This window comes from Danio rerio, chromosome 15 (assembly GCF_049306965.1).
Source record: "Danio rerio strain Tuebingen ecotype United States chromosome 15, GRCz12tu, whole genome shotgun sequence".
In the NCBI taxonomy this organism is placed as follows: Eukaryota; Metazoa; Chordata; class Actinopteri; order Cypriniformes; family Danionidae; genus Danio; species Danio rerio.
Window position 1 is genome coordinate 27,428,519 of NC_133190.1, and position 21,419 is coordinate 27,449,937.

The 21,419-nt window shown below is 35.5% G+C and overlaps 1 protein-coding gene across 1 annotated transcript; it reads right to left on the reverse strand.

The window, feature by feature from the left end:
- Positions 1–1,456: 1,456 nt before the first annotated feature.
- On the reverse strand, positions 1,457–15,448 carry abhd15a (abhydrolase domain containing 15a). The gene is made up of 3 exons (XM_684039.10): positions 14,476–15,448; positions 5,638–5,990; positions 1,457–4,064 (listed from the first exon to the last, which is right to left on the reverse strand). Exons 1-3 carry the CDS (start codon positions 14,974–14,976, stop codon positions 3,509–3,511), a joined length of 1,410 nt encoding a protein of 469 aa, XP_689131.5. The 5' UTR covers positions 14,977–15,448; the 3' UTR covers positions 1,457–3,508.
- Positions 15,449–21,419: the final 5,971 nt, after the last annotated feature.

Sequence of the window (21,419 nt, forward strand, 5' to 3'; positions counted from 1 at the left end):
GGAGCTATAGCTCCAACTCCTCCTCCTATAAGCTGCTTTAATGCGTACACCCACCCATAACCCCAACCCCCAGTGACATCAGCTGTAGAAGAAGTGCAAGGAACGAGGAGCTAGAGCTCAAGCTCCCTCTAACTGGAGCTCAGCTCTGCCCAAGTGGCTCTGCAGTGAGCACCACTTGTAAAAAGTCAGTGCCCCAGCCCTCTTTACAACAATCAGCCACTAGATGGCACCGTAAGACAGGTTTGTAAAATATTTGGATTTATAAATACATGAGCAATTCTTGAAAGAGATTTTAACTAATAATTGAGGACATTCTTATATAGAACGTTTAATAATGTATGCATAAAAATTGAAATCAGGGTTTCAAACAGGACTATTTGACCTGTGATGCTGCCATTTGGTAATCACATTATATTAGGAGGTAATGTTATAACCTAAATGCTTATTAAAACTGATTAAGGCAAGCATAATCAATTACCAAAACAAATTATTGTAAAGTCTAAAGGGCAATTTAAAATAAACTAAGTTAAAGAGCTCTAAAAAAGCGTCTCTAGTTCCCCTTAAGGGAAATGAAGACATAAACTGCAGCTTAGTTTGGTGACAGCATGACCTTTTTCCATGAAAATAAATAAATAAATAATAATATCGTCAGCAAAGAAATTGATCAAAGTGACACTAAATTTCAAACACAGAACAACATATTACTTTAAACACTTAATGCATAAAAGAAATTTGAAAAACACACATTCACAATAATATAATAGTCAGGAAATGTTTCAATCATTTCTGAAGGTTTGTGACACTAAAGACTTCAAGTAATGATGCTGAAAATTCAGTACAGTCACCACAGAAATAAAATGTGGTAAAAGATTTTAAAACTGAAAGCAGCTATTTTAAGAAATAGTTCCACAATATTTACTGTATTTGGTGCAGATATATGGGATCTGGATGAGCATTAAAGCATCTTACTACACCCAAATTTATGAATGCTATACTGTAGATGTCCATAAAATGTCATACCATAAACATTTATTATAGTCCGTAAGCACACACTGTATCGTAACATTATTATTCTTTTAATCCAGAATGATTCTATCAAAATAAATAAATAAATAAATAATAAAATCGCCATGCTTTATATAGGTTAATTAGATGAGAGAATGTGTGATTTGCTGTAGTTCTGCCTGTCAGCGCTGGAGTCTGCAGAGACTGTCTCTTCTAATCAGACTCTCTCTGAGCTCAGGCTCCAGCTATATTTGGGCTGTGCACTAAAAGCCCGATCATGCATCCAGTCAACTGTGTGATGCCATAATCATGGCTGTAACTAAATGCGCATGCTAACAAATGCTCCATTTTTGTGCGTCTTGTGGGAGTGAAATCTCATCTCTGTTTCATGCAGTCTGTTGCATAATCTATTATTCCGACGCCCCAAAAAAAGCTGACTCGCTTACATCAATGTGTTCAAATGAAACCTTTAATGAAAGCTCCAACGTTCAGAGATAATTTAACATATAAACGAGAGGTTTGACACCAGGAAGATGTTACAGGTTTTTAAGATGGAGATAGAAAAGAGAGAAAACAGTGAGGGGGGAAATCAGTGCTGGAGTTGTGAAAATCTGCAGCTCCACCCAATGTCAACGTGAGGCCAGTTTTCTCTGAAACCTCAGACTGACGTCAAACGAAACCCCAGCAGTGCTGACTGTCTCCTACAGCAGAGACCTGTCTAAATACACCAGCAGTCTTGCAGAAAAACAGAGAAAATGACAGAATGGCACGTTTCATTATCGTGTGCACGGAATGTACTAACCCAAACGGGTAAAGATATATCCGAAGTACCAAAAGGAGAGGCCACCATTTAGACTAATTCTCTAAATTTAGGAATGAACTACAGTAATTAAGTATATCCATGAGGTACAGAACAAACATTTGGACCGATCCCTTAAAAAAAGATTACACAGCTTTAAGACTAACTTATAAGCTGCAGTTCAATAAAGCAAACAGGTTTCCAATCAGTATTTTTATCAAAAAACCTAAACTAAAATTGTGAGATTCAAAAGAGCCAGAAAACATCAAGATTTAAGGCTTATTTACTGTTTTACTTCAATTTTTCTTTCCCTTTTTAAGGAGTTAACAAAAAAAGTTGTTATTTTGTTGTTTTAACCATAAATCTTACACAATGTTGTGAGTGAAAAAAAAAATCATAAATTATAACAACAATAATAATAGAGATAATATATTTCCAAATATCAAATACAGATTTCATTAGTTTTCTTTTTCTAACCATTAAACTTACTAAATTTATTGAGGCAGAAAAATAATAATAAAATGAATACATTCACTCACTGAATTAATTTAGATTTCAGATATTTCTAATTTAGATTCCTTTTATTATTGTTGTTGTTTTAGCCATAAACTTTACACAAATTATTAAACCAAAAGAGAAAAATCGGTAAGAAGATTTTGATGAATGGTTCAAACAAGAAAATGACAAAGTTTTAGTGAAAAAATCTAATTAGGTTATATCTAATAATAAATAACAATAAAAATAGGAAAATATAATAACAACATTTTCTTTAGATTGTTCCCATACATCCATACAATTCACCATACATTTCAATCAGTGTGACAATAAATGACTTATAAAGTACAAAATCCTGACAAAAAAACAGATTAAAACATTTTTGTTTTTTCAGTTGAATATGAAGTTTTTAAACCATGATTCAGTAACCTCATCTTTCTAATGCTCAAATTTAGCAATGATTTTCAAAGTTTCTCAAAGACAGTTGTTGTCCATCTGTTTCAAATATTACTAATTGAGATTACTTTTATTATTGTTGTTGTTTTAGCAATAGATTTTACACAAATTATTGAACCAAAAAACTAAATTCGGTAAGCTTATAAATGAATTTAATCTATTTATTTTACATTTCCCACTCACTAGAAAAGGTAATTTTTTTTGTTTGAACCATTAATCTTACAAAGCAAAAAAAAACAAAATAAAAATAAAATTAGGTTATATCTAATAATAATAATAATAATGAAATTTTCTTTCAATTTTTTCCCATAAATTCAAACTGTTCATTACAAACAAACGTGCTTGTTTTAACCATACTTATTATACAGTGTGATAATAAATGACTTATACAGTACAAAATCCTGACAAAAATACTGATTAAAACGTTTTACTTTTGTTTTTTCAATTGAATATGAAATATTTAAACCATGATTCAGTAACCTCATCTTTCTAATGCCCAAATTTAGCTATGATTTTCAAAGTTTCTCAAATACAGTTGCCGTCGGTCTGTTGACAGTGGTGGTCCAGGAGTTGAAACACTTCTAAATGTAAACTGACATATTTTGTCTGGACTGCTGGTTTTCTTGGCGGTGACGAACAGCAGGTCAGACAATGGTTTTGAATTTCTTTTTTTCTGGCAGTGCTGTTTGCTATTTCAGTCTCTCTATTATGCAAAACAAATGGGGTGGCCATCCGAGCACATGATCATCATCATCATCTGGTGTAGGACCTCTGCCAGTTGTAAATAGCATGTATGTTATGCGAGCACACAGGCAGTCTTTTGCATGTGCTGACACTGCGATGGCGGAAAGTCTTGCCAGCCCCACTAAGACCCCTCCTGCGGGCCGCTAGCTTGGCGCGCTCCTCCGCGGCGAAGAAATCGGTCGTGGCTCGAAAAAACTCCAGCAAGGCCTGGTGGCTCCAGACGACAGGACCCTCGTCTGACGTGGAGAAGCCACAGTGGCCTCCGCAGGCAGTCAAAAGCAGGAAGAAATGAGGGTTGTTCTCAAAAAGCTCGAAGGGCAACGTGGTCCTCGGATCCCCTCGTATGGGGTCATCCTGACTGCACACGCACAGCACAGGAATGGCAACTTCATCGATGTCCCTCAGAGGGTCATTCCGCTCCCAATATGCCTCCCAGCTCCCCGTTCCCTCCACTGGGACCCCTTTTGAGCTAAAATGGCAGAACAGCGCCTCCTCCATCTCCTTCAGAGAGCAGCTAGAGAACACGCTGTCTATGTGGACCAGCTCCCCGAGCACAGTTTTATACCTGCGGATGGGATTGAACACATTATCAGCTTTAATCGGAATAGATCAGAGCAGCATCGGAAGAGTTTTGTTTTCATCATTGATTCGAGTTACAACTAAGCTGGCAAACTGTTTAGATGGACCACAGAAATCAATAGCGCTGGATACACATCACTGGTCGCTACAGCAACAGGATTGGATTTTAATTTGGATCACCCAGAGCGGATTTGCTTCAAGAACGGCTGATTGTGAGCAATATCTTTGAGTGAGACTACGTCAACTTTAAAGGGATAAAACGCCCTAAAACAAAAAATGCAGTTTTTTTTTTTTTTTTTTTTACAAATTTTCAAGCCATCTAAGATGATGACTTTATTCTTTAGTAGAATATTAAAGATGTTTAGCTGAAAATGTGGTCTGTGTTGGTTCATTAAATAAACGTCAATGGCTACTGACTTTTTGAGAGTGAAACAAAAAACATGTACAGGCTAAGCTAAATTAATATACATGTGGTTCCTGATGATGTATTAACATCTTATGAAGAAAACAGCCTGTGCAGGAAGCCAAACTTATTAACAAAATTATAATCTTCAATCTAGAGCCTCAGCAAACCGTACAGAAATGAGAGTTTGGAGCATCCAATTTTTGCTAAATCACTGTTTCAGATGAAAAATCTTTAGTTTTTTTAAACAAATAAATCGATGACCTGAGAATGAGTAGATTAACAGCAATTTTTAAAATTTCACTACTCTTTTAAACTGCCTATAGATTAAGATATTAATCTATAGGAATATATTATATATTCCTATAGATTAATAAAGATTCCTCTAGATTAATAATATATATATATAAGATATATATATATTAATATATATCTTAATATATTAAGATATATGAAGATATAATAATATTAATTCATTGCATTTATATATTGCTTTTTTTGGGTATTCAAAGTGCTTTACACATCTGAATGGGAATTAATCAATCAATCAATCTATCCAGTATGTGTACATACATACATACATACATGGGTTTTTACCAAAATCTGGTTCAATTCCATGTCAACAGCTCTTTTAGAAATATTATTCCCAGGAAAAAACATGGCGTGTTCAATACTTATTTTCCACACTGTATATATAAAGATTTGCTTAATTACTTAAGATTTACTTACTTTTCTTGTACCATTTGTAAACTTCATTTTGTTGCCATCATACATTTTATAACAAATTAGTGAACCAAAGATTTTAATAGAATGAAAATCCTAATTCAAGATTTACTGTCTAAAATATTATACAAGAAAGTGGAAAAATATCTTCTTCTTTTTTACTTTCACAGTGAAAAAACTTCAGATGAGTATTTTTTTTTTTTAAACATGATTAGATAACATCGACTTTCTAATTTTCCACATTGTAAAAAAAGTAGGCTTTTGTTGTACATTTTACCATTTCCATATTTTTACTTGGATTTTTTTTTTTTAATTTTTCATTACAACATCCTCAAACACTGTCCATCTGCTGAGAGTTATTTGCCTATTCCAAAGAACCCTGATTGTAACTTTATTTTGTGAAAACTGAAACAACCTCCTCCTTTAACCCTACCTGCTGAGGCAGATCTTTTGGTAGAGCAAGAGAGCCCAGTGGAAGGGCCAGCTCGGGCCACTCTCAAACCAGCTCTGGCAGCGGAAAATAGGCGACAGACAGGCTGCAGCCGTCACATAACTAGAAGAGCCACACTCGCCCAAGTAGGACAGCAGGAGTCCTGAACCAGTGCTCTCGCTCACGGCATAGATCTGACCCGCCGGCTGCCGGTACCGTATGTAGCGCACTGCTTCCCGGAGGTCAGTCGGGTCGCCAAACTGCTGCAGCCTGATGGTAGAGAGCGGCGTCCCGTTCTGGCTCCTGCGGTTGAAGATCACGGGGAGGTAACCGTGACTCAGAGCTGCTTCACAGAGCTGCGGACAAAAAAATAAACATGGTCACATGCTAGATACAGTACACGGGGTCATACTTGTGCATATAAACAAAGATGTTTTACATAAGTCTCATACACCTGTAACAAGTGGCCTTGGGTTAAAAAAATAAACATTGTAAGCTTTATGTACATTTGAGTGTATTTTTAAAACAGGGCATAAAATATGGGTTAAATATATACAGTTTGCTACCATAATTTGATCATTACAGCTACTCTGTGCTTTTGTTCACAGAATTTAACACAGCCGTGATGCTAACAATTCAGTAACTTGAGGGAAGGGCCAGCAATATGGCTGCCAAATTCCTCAAGTTTCACAAGTCTGCAAAAAATTCCTTAAGAGTAAACATTCCATCTAAGTGCAAAATATTTTGGGATTTTGTTTTATTATTATATAAAAATCGCTGAGTGAGATAATAAAAAAATCATTTCGCTTGAGATGTAAATTCCCTCTAACTGATTCTTTAATGAAAATATGAGAAGTATTATTTAATGATAAATGATGATTTTTTTTCTTTAAAAGGAATCTATTGTGCAAATGTACAGTGTGTTGAACACTGATGTGTGGTAACAGTGTGCATAAACAACCTACCTATAAAAGATAAAAATCTCCTTTATATAACCCTAATAAATCAAAACCTTTTATGTGTCTTAAAATACTCTGATCCAGATTTCCCTCTAATGTGACTTCAGAATGTTCAGTGCAATTACATGCAATTAGATGTTAAAGAGAAATTTAATTTCATACTCGGGTAATATGTGCTATGTAAACGAAATTGAAACTGTTAATGCATGCAGATACAAAACATTCATAACTATAAAAGAAATAGAAAGTTAATCCTTGGGCCCTATTATACACCCAGCTCTATAAGGTGCAAGAGGTGTTCGACGCGATTTGTTGCTATTTTTAGACCAACGCAACCCTAATTTTCCCATTTTGCGCCATGTTGTCTAAATAACTATTTATTTGCACTGCTTTGTGGGTTTGTCTGTCTAGAAAGGAGGTGTTTTACGGCGTAATGTTTCCGCGTTGCTATTTTGAGAAACTAAAATAGACTGCGCAATTGAACAGCTAAAAACTGGTTTAAGTCCAGCGCATTAGTTGCCCTCCTTAAATGTGTACACATTGCTTAAAACACACAAGATGTAGAGCAACACACAAGTATCTTTACAAATGAAAAAGAATGGATTAAAATGTTGCAAAAAATTTATTTTCTACTTAAATATAAAATCCCCTGCCTCCATGCCTTCTTCGTCTCGGGGGGCTTTTTTCAATTTATTTACGACAATTTGCTATAGTTTAATGTTATTATTAGCATATTAACAATGTTATTCATTGTATGCATATTTATATTTGTCTTAATAAAACTGGCTTACTAAATATGGTTTTGGACCATATGGGGCATAGCACGCGTGTTTGGATAAAACTGCAAACACTTCATTATTATTGTTCATTTATTAATTTTCTGGAAATTAGAAATGAATTAAAAAATAGTTTTGAAACAAATCTTTGCGTTTTCCTAACTTCACAAAAGTAAGAGTAAAAGTAAAGAAGGTAAAGAGGCCGAATGGAGGAGGCTCATTCTTTATCCTCGCGCTGCAGATGGTCTATTATTGAACTGTTTTCTCAATAGTGTAGAGTTAAGTTTTTTTTTTGATGCAACTAAACTGATTAGTTTATTCTCAAAACCCTCATAACTCATTAAGAGAATAAGCACAACCCTGTTAGACAATGCGCACCATGCAAAGCATATTTTTTCCATCCTTAAAATAGCAAAAGGGGATTTGGACAAACCCTTAAGGCTTTCGCGCCCTGCGCTTTAGACTTAGGACTTGGATCATTAAAATAAAGTCCCCTGTGATTAACTGAATGAAAACAGCAAACGCGATTGAGCAAAGCTGTCCTTATAGTAATTCTGCTCCGAAAGCCAGAGGGTGCTCTCATCCAGAAATTTTAAGCACCCACAAAGAAGCAACCCAGAAAATTTCCAAATAATTGCATTATAAATAGAAAATTTTAATTAATTTAGTGTCACAAATAATCACAAAACTCATCTGACAAAAGTTATGAAGCTTGGAATAAAAACATTATTATATTTGCACTTACTACACAGAGTCATGGTTCACTGAGAAGCTACGTAAACATTTGCCATCATCATAGAATGATTATACAACGATTATACAGACTGTAATGGTTATATAAATGACTATACTTTGACTAAATATGTTTCTAAGTAAATTCTGCTATATCTAAAAGCAATTGTGGAGGTTTACAAAAATCCACAAGAAAATCATCCAGCCCTGCTGAAAAGTCACGAAGCACGATCAAACCTATGATTTGTTTGGTGGATTTTTAAGACCAAGGAGCAGCAATTGATTTGCACTTAAAGAGACACTGTACAAACAACTAAATGTATCTGCATTGTGCACTGGTAACAGTTGTGATACTCCTAAGGGAGATGAAGATTCAAATTTGGCTGGAAACAAACTGAAATCCTTTTCTCTTCTTCCTTTTATTTATTGTAATCATGCCTGCTCTTACTATGATAATTAGCACAACAAAAGGCCAGAAACAAAGCAGTAAGTGCATAGTAATTCCTCTATCACGATAGCTTAATAAGAAATGTTTAATTGTGCTTAATGTAGAAAACAGGATCTACTCCTCAGCACAGTATTTCCATGTCCCTTTCTTGTGTCAATTCCTGAAGACCGAGAAAACACTCAGGCTTTTACTGCAGTCCAGCGCTTCGTGCTTCGTGATGATGTGCAAATTGGGTGCAGCTTCTTGCTTAGTGTGCCCTGATGATTACAGCATAAAAAAACATTCCTCTAAAACGCACCAAAACCACAGCGGGCTACAACTCAACCCCAACCAAACCCTTGTCTATTTAAACATATAGGCACAGCCAAACCTATGTAAAACTAAATGGGAACCATAAATATGACTTTAGAGTTCTGCAAAAAGGTTGCAACTAATTTAAAGAGATAGTTCACCCCAAAATAAAATTATTTTTTAAACCTGTGAGGTTTTTTCTTCTGTTGAACACCAAAGAAACTATTTTGAAAACACTGATAACTGGTTGCCATTCACTTCCACAGTATTTCCCCTCCTAACTGGCTACCTGTTTGCAATATTCTCCAAAATATTGTCTGTGTTCAACAGAAAAAAGATACTTAATGAATGTTTATGAACATTCATATGAATGTTTAGAATCTGTGAGATCTGGCAATTCATTTTTAGTTTTGGTTTTTGGGTGAGTTTTCTCTAAAGTCAATACAAAAAGGAAGTTATCATAGTCTTTCTTCCCTATATGTATATATAAGTGAAGTGGCTTCTCACAAAAGTAGGGTGGAGCTTGATTTGATCAGAAATTTACTTGTTTGTTTTTAGATATTGGCTTATCAGAGTAGACAAATTATTTTGATTAAAAATTATAAGGACAAATAAATAAATTATAAAATAAATTAGCAATTTATACTCCATAAACAAAACATTTTGATTTGAAGTTACTGTGATAATTTTTAATTATTGTAATCGCAGTGCTGCAGCCAATATACACACAATATATTATATACAATATACACTCACCTGCCGCTTTATAGGTACACCTGTCCAACTACTCGATTTTGCAAATTTCTAATCAGATCAGCGATAGATACTGATATTTTCACGCACAACCATCTCTAGAGTTTGACCACAGAGAATGGTCAGAAAGAGGGAAAACATCCAGTGAGCAACAGTTCTGTGTTGTAACAAGTAGTTATTTGAGTTGGAACCAAGGAATGCAGAGGAGCATCTCTAAACGAACAACACATCGAACCCTGAGGCGGATGGGCAACAGCAGCAGAAGACAACACCGAGTGGCACTCCTCTCTGCTAAGAACAGGAAACTGTTGGTGTACAATTGGCACACCAAATTTGGTCAACTGAAGATTGGAAAAATGATGCCTGGTCTGCTGGGTCTTGATTTCTGCTGCGACATTCGGATGGTAGAGTCAGAATTTAGCATCAACAATATGAAAGCATGGAACTATCTTGCCTGGTATTAAAGGTTCAGGCTGGTGGTGGTGTAATGGTGTGGGTTATATTTTCTTGGCACACCTCAGGCCAATTAGTACCAATTGTACAGCCTACCAAAGTATTGTTGCTGACCATCGCTTTATGACCACAGTGTACCCATCTTCTGATGGCTACTTCCAGCAGGATAACCTTCATGTCATAAACAAATCATCTCAGACTCAGTTTCTTTAACATGACATTGAGTTCACTGTACTCAAATGGTCTCCACAGTCACTAGATCTCAATCCAATAGAACACCTTTGGGATGTGGTGGAACGAGAGATTTGCATCATGGATGTGCAGATGACAAATTATTATGTCAATATGGACAAAAATCTCTGAGGAATATTTCCAGAACCTTGTTGAATCAATACCACAAAAGGATTAAGGTAGTTCTGAAAGCAAAAAGGGTCCAACCCAGTACTAGTAAGGTATACCTAATAAAGAGGCCGGTAACTGTAAATATATTACAATATAGATATATTATAGTTCTGTGTTTTAGTATAATATTAGTAAATTTAGTAAACTACATATTTCACTGAAATTTCTTCTAAATGTAAAATAAAAATGTAATTTAAAGCATTTTTGCATAAAATAACAAAACAATTAGCTGTTTTAGGCATGTTTCCAATAATTCTGAGACAACAATATATATTTTTTTTACTTCAGAAGAACAAACAAAAAAATATTCTGATCAATAGTTATATTCTAAACAAATATGAAATGCTTCTAATTGACAATATATTTTATTTGAAAAATGAAAGAAATGCCATCACACCTTAATAAAATAAAACAAATATTAATATAATCTCAAACCCACATGTAATTAATCCAGTTCATCCAGAGAAACTGAATTTTTCATTTTTTCCATAGCTCTATAGGGATTGAGCAAATATCCCACAGGCTACTTGGCCAACCAGAAGTGCACAGCTTTGACTCTTATACGCCATCTGTCTGAGTTTACAAAGAGACCTTCATCACCACCACTCTCAGTCAAACTCTACACAAAAGCAGCCTTCTGACACAGTGATTGTACTCCTCCACAATGCACAGCTAACAGAGTTACAGTGAGCACAGAGCACATTTCTCCCGGAATCATCCATGATGGAGTGCGAAAGCTAATGAGTTTATTTCAAGTTGCCAGAAGCTTTAGGTCTGGGATATGTAGTGAGCTCCAAATTGGGTGAGGAGGAATGACTCACTTCTGACTCTCTTGCAAAGAGTCAGAGAAAAGATCTATCATGCAGGCTATAATTGCAAAAAAAATGATGAATAAGTCACACAGCTTCTTTATTTTAATGCAAAAAAAGTCCAACAAAGCATATTGACTAATTTGCTTCTGGCCTATTTTTTATGAATTATTTTTCATTTAATTGAATGCCCCCCCCAAAGAAAACGTTTTATGTTGTTGTTGTTGTTTTTGCATTTGAATATTTCTGGATTGTGCTTTATTTGCTTTATTTAAATTTTTGTAGTCCATCTTAATGGTTAAAACATACTGTCATGATCAACATGATTTACATGAAATAATGAAACTTTGTCAATTAATTTGTATTATTTAAAATAAATCAGGCTGTTTTTTGTTAAATGCACATAATACAACAATAGTTTGTGGTATAAGCTGTAGAATAACAACAGTCTTTCCACATTCAAGTATTCAAGTGAAATTTTAATATTCAAAACATGGTTGCTATTTATGGACAACAATGTGAGATTAGCTTTCCTCAGACACGTGAGCAACTTGTTAGAAACTTTAAATTCACATGTTGAACATGCAATTTTTGAAGAACAAATTACATTTACTTTATTTACATTCAAAAAATTCTGCTAATTAGCTTTTCCAATTTGTCTACTGAATATATTTACAACAGCTCAACAGAGCGCATTAGTGACGGGACACACAAATTTTTTCAGCATCACTTTTTTTTTGTTAAAGTGCTATATAGGCATGGGATGATAACTGTTTTCATGGTGTACCGTGGTTTGGAAGTCAAGGTTTTAAAACCGCCAAAATTTTCTTTAATACCAATCCTAATGTATGTGTAAGATTTTTTTTTTATTTACTTTTTTTAGAACAATAGTATCTCCAGCAGAAAAAAATATGCAAAGATGCAGTTTTAAATTGTAAAAAAGATCAGTGTTTTTGAACTTAATGAAGACAGCAGAAGTCAATGATTCATTTGAATTATTTAGCCTGACATGTTTACTGTTCCAAAATACTTTAAATGTTTCTCAAAATGAAATTAATTGTGTTAAAAATGGGAAAAAGTTGTTGTTTTTTTTTACCCAGGCATTTAAGAACTTATATAAATAAGACATATTTTTACCCAAGGTTATCATACCATCAGGATCTTATACCAACCCATGCCTAGTGCTATAATACATCAAACAAACCAATTAGCTGTGGGCTTAATCACAACACCACACACTTTAATATGAAGAAAAGTAGTACATATAAATTGGACCAAAATATTAAAAAAAAACTGTACTTAACAGCTTTAAAATTAAAGTAAATATATATATTAAGTATTTTAAAAGCATGAGGAGATGAATTACGAAAATTCATTATGCTTTGGAGTAGGTGGATATCTGCTTTTGGGTGTTTTGCTTGCTGCAACTTTCTGACTGGTTGATTTTTCAAAAGCATCATAGTCAATGCAGTTATTTTGTTCATTTTCCTTCAGCTTAGTCCCTTATTTATCTGGGCCCTTCCAGCCACAACAAATTACAATCTTATATTCACACACACTCAAACACTACTGCCAATTTAGTTCATCCAATTTGCCTATAGTTCATGTCTTTGGACTGTGGGGGAAACCGGAGCACCCAGAGGAATCAGTCAAGAACACGGGAAGAACATGCAAACTCCACACAGAAATGCCAACTGGCCCAGTCGGGAATTTGACCCAGCGACCTTCTTGCTATTAGGTGACAATCCTAAAAACGGAGCCATCGTGCCACCCACAATGCTATTATTTCTGCACAAAATTATATATTTTTTAAAATTAAAATATAAGTCAAACTAAAGCAAAAAAAATGACTGAAACAAAAGAATTTTAACCAATTATATTATACCTCACAACATGTCTGTTTTTTACAGTTTTACAGTTTCTGTTAAAAAATCTTCTTAAATCATACTGTATCCATATAGAAAAAAAATACTATAGTAATTTATAGTAAATCGCATAATGATTTGAACCATACTATAGTAGAGTACATGACTACATAACAAACTATAGCAATTCAAACAAAAAACCCAATACTGTAGATTTTTATTACAACTACAGGGTATATTATACAACACACCACAGTTTACTGTAATAAAACCTAAATTATACTACAGTATTTATTCGTTTATCAGATCACTAGTTAATGCTACAATTTTATGTAGCATTCATCAACAAAGAGTTGTAAATGCCGTAATATATACAGCATAAAACACTTTACTATAGTACTGTTCAAAAACACTATATATAGTACAAATTACTACAGTATTATTCATCTAGATCCACTTTGCAGTGTAGTTGTATGTGAACATTAGAACAAAAGGGTACCAGTAACCGTCCACTTGCATAGTAGCAAAAACAAATACTATGGAAGTCAATGGTTATAGATTCTTCAAAATATTTTCTTTCGTGTTCAACAGAAAAAAGAAACCTATAAAGGTTTCAAACATCCTTAATCCGACCTCATACATATAGAAAAAATACTACAGTCATTTACATTTACAGTCAGACTTAATCTGTTGTGGTAATTCTACAGTTGCCAAAGTAACACAAAAAAATATAGCAATACAAACAAAAAGCCCAATACTGTAGTTTTCTACTACAACTACAGAGTATATTATACAACACACCAGTTTACTGTAGTAAAAACTAAAGTATACTACAGTATTTATTCGTTTATCAGATCACTAGTTAATGCTACAATTTTATGTAGCATTCATCAACAAAGAGTTAGCCAGTTTTAGTTGATTAAAAGTTAATTTGGTTTCATGGGTGAAATACAACACACATAGATGTAAAATGGTGGTTTGTGCTTGCAGAAATGTTAACAAAGCCTGTTTTCAACATAAGGGATGTTGCATTTATATAATGTACCTACTCTATACTCTAAAACTGTACTCACCATAAGTGTTTCCAAACCTATATGAGTTTTTTATTCTGCTGATCACTAAATATATTTTGAGCATAGACGAAAACCAGTAACCATCCACTTCCATAGAAGGAAAAACAAATATGGAAGTCAATGGTTACAGGTGTCCAACATTCTTCAAATTATCTTCTTTCGTGTTCAAAAGATAGGTTTGAAACAAGTAAATAGCGAGTAAATGATGAAAAAAAATATTTTTTGGGAGAATTATCCCTTTTACTGAGGACAACTAAAACACACAAAAGACGACCGTTACCTTGAGAACATTCCGGGTGATTCTCCCAAAAGAGTTGGGAATGATGAGCAGAACTGGACTTGTGGAATTGCTGGAAGTCCTGCGCCTCTTGTGATGCGCTGCACCAACGACAGCCCAGTCCAGCGCCACCAGTCCGTCGTCGCTCAGCTGCAGATGATCTCGTATAAAATGCACCGGACACTCCACCGGCCACAGAGCGCCGAAAACTGTCTGTAAAGACGAGCTCACGCGCCAGTTCCACGACGGTATCGACAAAGACTTGCAAAAAGTCATGCAGTGTTTAAGAAGGTAGTTCGCCAACGCCGAGGGCTTGCATATGAGGGCGACCGCGGCTGATTCACCTTTTTCCTCCAGTTTGGAATCGCATCTCTCCGCGGGTCTTTTGCTGTCGCGCCGCGGAAGCAGCAACGTGTAGTGACTCGCCGCCCCAAAACACTTCGCCACTGGCCAGAGTATGGCCATTAAAATCAGAAAACAAAACGTGCCAATCCATTCCAGCATTTGAACGGCTTTTGAAACCCCTGCACAAAAAACAGCCAAAGCTCGCACTTCAGCTTGACATACGCCAGTCAGTTTAGGGTTAATTGAGAGCTCACTGTACAGGTAGTAGCTTGAAAATGAATGCGACCTCTGGCAGCGCCTATGCAAACTTCAAAGTTTTGTGGCTGGATGGTTTTTATATATCCGCACATCCAAAACAAACCGTTGCTGTTCTCCAAGATTTGCACAATTTATGTCAGAAGAACGTGTTGTTGTGTTGCCGCCATAGTTCAAAACGAAGCGCCCTCGCAGCCTGCCTTTGTGCTCCGTCTGATTATGCAATAGATGGTCTTTCGCAGTCAACTCTTCACCTGCATCCGCCTGCGAGACCCGTGTGCCATTTTTGCGCTCATTTTTGCGGTCTGCCACAGAACTGCTGCTGTCATGAATGATTGTCAAGAGTTTTCAGTTCAGAGTCGCATCACACTCTGCTGGCTCGAGCCCGTGAATCATCTCTGTTATAGAGAAGGAACGCCCTCTCCACAAGATTATTCATCTGCAACATACATTTAGGCGGATGCTGTAATAAATCGGAATGGTCTTATAATCTTTCTTTAAACCACATGTGTCTGAACAGATGTTGTTCATTACAGAAAGAGGAAATGTGTGAATCATTAGTATGAAAAGTAAACTGGGCGTAGTTTGAAGTTCCCCATAAAATTCTTTGTAAGGGTTTATTAATTAAAAATGATCAGCACTTTTTATTAATATAATTGGACATTTTGTTTAATAATGTAAAGTCTTTTAAAAGTGCTTCATCCCACATGAAGCGGGTTGTCACCTCATGGGCAACGCCATATGTTGACATCACGTGACCAGTGTCGTACAATTAACTAAGGCATATATGCCTTATCATTCAAAAATGGTCCAATGATAAGCCTAATATTCTTTTGTTTAAAATTGATTTTAAGCATCATATAGAAACCCTAAAAGTTATTTAGTAATTGTTTTGTATGCTATTGTTCTTGTTATGCAATAAAAAATAAATAAATCGTATATTTTTGAGTATGAAATAAATAATAAACTTTGCAATAATAATCATATAAGATATTTTGCAATCTTGCTTCCCCTGTCTAGTATTAAGAAAAAATGATTGCATTCATTGGATAAAAATACTGTTAAACATTTTAAAAGGACTTATTTTATTTCCAATTTTCCCCAAGGCAAAAGAATTTAAAACATGAAATGGTTTACACCCTTTTATTAGTTTTTTACACTTAAATTTGGAAAATTCAACCATTCATTCATTTTCTTTTCGGCCTAGTCCCTTTATTAATAAGGGGCCGCCACAGAGGAATAAACTGCCAACTTATCCAGCATATGTTTTGTGCAGTGGATGCTCTTCCGGCTGCAACCCATCACTGGAAAACACCCATACACCCTCATTCACATACATTACGGACAGTTTAGCTTACCCAATTCAACTATAGCACATGCCTTTGGACTGTGGGAAACCAGAACACCTGGAGAAAACCCACGCCAACATGGGGAGAAAATGCAAACCACACAGAAATGCCAACTGGCCCAGCCGAGGTTCCAACCAGCGACCTTCTTGCTGTAAGGCGACAGCGCTACGCACTGTGCCACCGCACCACTCTCACTCATTTAAGTAAACACTTAATTCAAGATACTGAACACATATTTTTTACTTGCAGCTCCGTTTAATCATTTTGGAAAAAAGTGCAAGAATGTGGTTGCTGAAGGTTTGACTTTCACATTACAAAATGTACAATATGGAATTACTAAAGATTGTTCTGTTTTGCACGGTTTAATAAATATTATCATTGTAATAGCCAAATATTTTATTCATATTTCAACACACCACCACTACTTAGTGTATTTATAAACAAAATTAAAATCTTTATGGATGCCCTGGCTAAAATGAAAACAAAAATGGACTTAAATGTTTAAATTGTTTGTATTTGTATTGTATTACTTGTTTTTTAGGCTTTCCTTTAAAAATGTACCAATTACTTAAACAATTCCTGAGAGAAATGTTTTTCTACAACATCTTTCCAATGCATCATGAATAATAAAACACGGACAAAGCCATGGCCATATCACCCTGTAGCTCAAGACAGGTTATTCACTGAAGTTAAGCAGGGCTGAGCCTGGTCAGTACAAGGATGAGAGACCAGACAGGAAAACTAGGTTGCTGTTGGAAGTGGTGTTAGTAAGGAGGTGCTCAACCTGAGGTCTGTGTGAATCCTAATGCCCCAACATAGTGAAGGGGACACTACACTATCAGTGAGCGCCGTCTTTTGGATAAGATATTAATCCAAGGTCTTGTGTTCATTGAAAACCCTATGGCACTTCTTGTAAAGAGTAGTCGTGTAACCGTGTGTCCTGGACAAATTCCCTCCACTGTCTTACCACTCCACCAATAGCTGGTGTGTGGTGAGCGCACTGGCGCTGTTGTCCTGTGACTGCCGTTGCATCATCCAAGTAGATTCTGCACATTGGTGGTGGTGTGGAGAGACCCGTCCCCCTCATGATTGTGAAGCGATTTGGGTGTATGGCCATACACGATTATTGCTCTATATAAAAGCACATTACTTAGTTACTAAAGCCATCCTTAGGGTATTTAAGTATATATTTAAATATATATTAAATATATTTTTTAACCCAACAGCTGGGCTTGATTTTTATACAGCACTTTTAGCCAGCGTTGAAATGCTTTATAGATTAACATCTAAAAAATAAAACAATAGCAATATATCAAATGCAACATTAATACAGTCACAAAAAAATCAAGTGCCAAAATAAACTGCTCCACTTCACAAATCAAAAACAAATGCTGTGCCATCAAACACTGAAGGCAAACACTCAACGGCTGAAGTAAAAAAATTAGTCAAATTAATTACCAATGGCACTTAAAAGAAAAAGATAAACACTAAGGCTGAAAGTGCACCTTAATCATAATTATTATGAGCATAAAAATTTCTTTAAGCTTTATGAAAGTGCACAAAAGAATACAAATACTTGTACATCTTTGCAAAACCTTCTGATGTGCTGAGATGAAAATGAAGTATAGTCCACTGTAGTTTTAATTGTGATATACATTTTTGTAGACTGGCTTTATAGAAAAAGTCAACTGCTTTAAAACTCATTGAGTAGCCACAAAATAACCTTATATTCGAGTTTCATATATACTATTGGATGTGTTCAAATGCAGTCTGATCTTGAAAAAAAAAACCAGCAGATGCATTTTTTTTCTGTTCTGAATGAGTGAAGGGTTGTAATGCAATGAACAAAGTCTACGTATATATGTGGACCAATTCCAGCTGGGTGTGTTGCCTAGTCAGAGACTGCTGGCACCACTTGGACTATTGTTCTCAGGGTGTCTTTCAAGCCTACAGAATAGACACCAAAATAGTGACACTGATGCCAGCACAATTTTATATATAGTGCTGCAAACGGGGCATCAAGATTACACAAACCATGTGACATAAGCTTTGTTTGTTTGACTTTAGGGCTTAAGCTGGATTTCTACACGCAGGAAAATCTGTTACATTTAACTTGCTCACTCCAGCGTGATTGCTGCTTTTCAGTGGAACAGAACAAATATGGATTGGTGATTAAACTGTATTGTGTAGTGGATTGTTGTGAGAAGGATAGATTGGGTCGAGATGCACGTGCGGGGAGCTGCTGGATTACTGCTGTACAATATCTCCTTCAGTTTATATTTAAGAGACAACAGTCTTACAGTCTTATAGCTGGAGAAAATGTTTAAGATAGTTTGAAGTGTGTCCAAACAATATTGACATAAATTTACTTTGCAGTTGTAATATACACTCACCGGCCACTTTATTAGGTACACCTGGCCAACTGCTCGCTAATGCAAATTTCTAATCAGCCAATCACATGGCTGTATTTCAAATCGAGCATCAGAATGGGGAAGATGATTTAAGTGACTCTGAATGTGGAATGGTTGTTGGTGACAGAGTATTTCAGAATCTGCTGATCTACTGGGATTTTCACGCACAACCATCTCTTGGGTTTACTGAGAATTGTGGTTTTGGAGAATTTAGAAAAATGAAGAATTTGGCATCAACATCTTGAAAGCATGAACCATCCTGCCTTGTATCAATGATTCCGGCTGGTGGTGGTGCTGTAATGGTGTGGGGGATATTTTCTTAGTACACTTTGGGCCCATTAAGACCAATTGAGCATTGTGTCAACGCCACAGCCTACCTGAGTATTGCTGCTGACCATGTTTTAGCATCCACATCATTGTACTATAATTCTCCATCTCATTCTATGTTGTGTCCATTGCCATTTTAAATGCGCAAGCTGTTTAAAGTCCAGTGGTTTCTAATTGCTGTCGATGTTTATATTATTCATCTGCAGTTGTGTTGTCTGCCACATTAAAGAAATAGTTCACCCAAAAATGAAAATTATGCCAACATTTACTCACCCTTCACTTGTTTCAAAACTTTACGAGTTAGTTACTTCTGTTAAACACAAATTAATATATTTAGAAAAATGTTGTAAACCTTGTAACCATTGACTTCCAAGGTATTTGTTTTTCCTACTATGAAAGTCAATGGTTACAGGTTTTCAGCTTTCTTCAAAGTATCTTATTTTTTGTTTAAGTGAAGAAACTAACTCATAGAAGTCTGCAAGTATCTGAGCTAAAACATTGTGAGTAAATTGTGTGCAAATGTAAATTTTTGGTGAACTATACCTTTAAATGCACAAACTCTTTGAATTTCAGTGGATTCTGTTTGGCTGACAGGTTTTTTTTTATTTTGATGAGATGTCAATGTTTTTCTGTGTTGCTATTATTTTAATAACTCATGCTTTTTTTAGATGTGCACACTTTACAGTAATCACAGCCACTTGTGTTTAAGGACAATATAATATACTTTTTGTATGAAAAACAATGAAAAACGAAACCAGTTAATAACCACCGATATACAGTCCCTCAAGGGTATCATGCAGGATGCACAAAAACATTGTATTTTGGGAATGCAGCTTTATTATAGAAGTTTTCCACAAGTGTCACACCCACACAGGATTCAGTGACAATGAAAGCGTCCTTTTAGCTATGCAGGAAGTGCCTCAGAATAATCTTTGAAAAAGAACCACCGCCTCTGATTGCCTTGGGTGGACAGTGAGAAAACAAAGGATCTAAAGTGACAAATGGGGGAAAGGTTTTTCAGCAGCAGTGACCTTCAGGGCACAAATCCAGCTGTCTGATCACTTTGTAGAAGGCCAACGGTATCACATTCTCTCCTCTGTGCCCACACCGCCTGCTTTATGATCCATATCTCCTATGATTGCGATAACACACACCTGCATTCCCTGGACCTTATAAATGTGATGAAAGCCTTCTTTACCAATGCTTTTTTTTCTTTCCCACTCCTGCTGCTGGGAAGGGCTCGTCTATATCTGGCCCCTTCCCCTGAGTGCTGATTCCAGCCGAAATACTAAAATTGAATCTAAGCCTACATAATGGCTTGAATTATAGAGCAAGAACCACCACATACATTATAAATGAGAAATCTCCTGCACAGCCAGCTGATCGTTCAGCAAAGTCATGCAGATTTAATCCACAGCGAGCTCAACCTGAACTGAGGAAACATTCAATCCTTCCTCTTTAAACTAATGTGAAATTAAAACACATAGCGAGTCAAGAGAAATGTTTGCTTTAGTGCGCAGTGCTTTGACAACATGAAAGAGCGCTTACAGAGGGAAAGGGGGAGTTTCTGTTAGGGTTTAACAAGCAGTACCACTTTAATTAAAGAGGAATTTTGCTTTATTAAACATTTTGGAAAATAAAGAATGTGAAATGTATTGGGAATGTTTATAGAAACACCATGGAATACATTTAAAAATATATAGTTTTAGCTTAATATAGTTGCACAATTTAATATATGTCACAATTATGTAATACACAGTAGTATAACCCCAAATCAGAAAAAGTTAGGACAGTATGAAAACGCAAAAAAAAAAAAAAAAAAAAAAAAGTAGTGATTTACAAATTTTCTTTGACTTGGATTTCATTGCAGACAATATGAACACAAAATATTTCATGTTTTGTCTGCTCAACGTCATTTGATTTGTAAATACATATCCTTTCCTGAAATTCAGACCTGCAACACATTCCAAAGAAATTGGAGACAGGAGCAATTAAGGGCTGGTAATCAGGTACATTGATTAAATAATGATGTAGTTTGAAACAGGTGATGTCAACAGGTAATTGTAATTATGATTTGGTACAAAAGCAGTATGCAAGAAAGGTCTAACATGGGCTGAGGACCTCCAGTTTCCCAACAAATATGTGATACAATTATTAAAATGTTTAAAAACAATGTTCCTCAAAGTCATTACATCCACAAATGCCAGTTAAAACTGTACTGTGCCAAAAGAAAGCCCTATGTTAACAGTGTCCAAAATGT

What these genes read in the sequence shown, in the direction of transcription:
- abhd15a (XM_684039.10), bottom strand. Translation starts at nt 14,976, where the DNA reads ATGCTGGAATGGATTGGCACGTTTTGTTTTCTGATTTTAATGGCCATA. An exon ending in TCACCCGGAATGTTCTCAAG is followed by an intron (nt 5,991 to 14,475) that starts GTAACGGTCGTC and finishes TTTTGTCCGCAG; the next exon opens with CTCTGTGAAGCAGCTCTGAG. An exon ending in CAAAAGATCTGCCTCAGCAG is followed by an intron (nt 4,065 to 5,637) that starts GTAGGGTTAAAG and finishes TCCCATCCGCAG; the next exon opens with GTATAAAACTGTGCTCGGGG.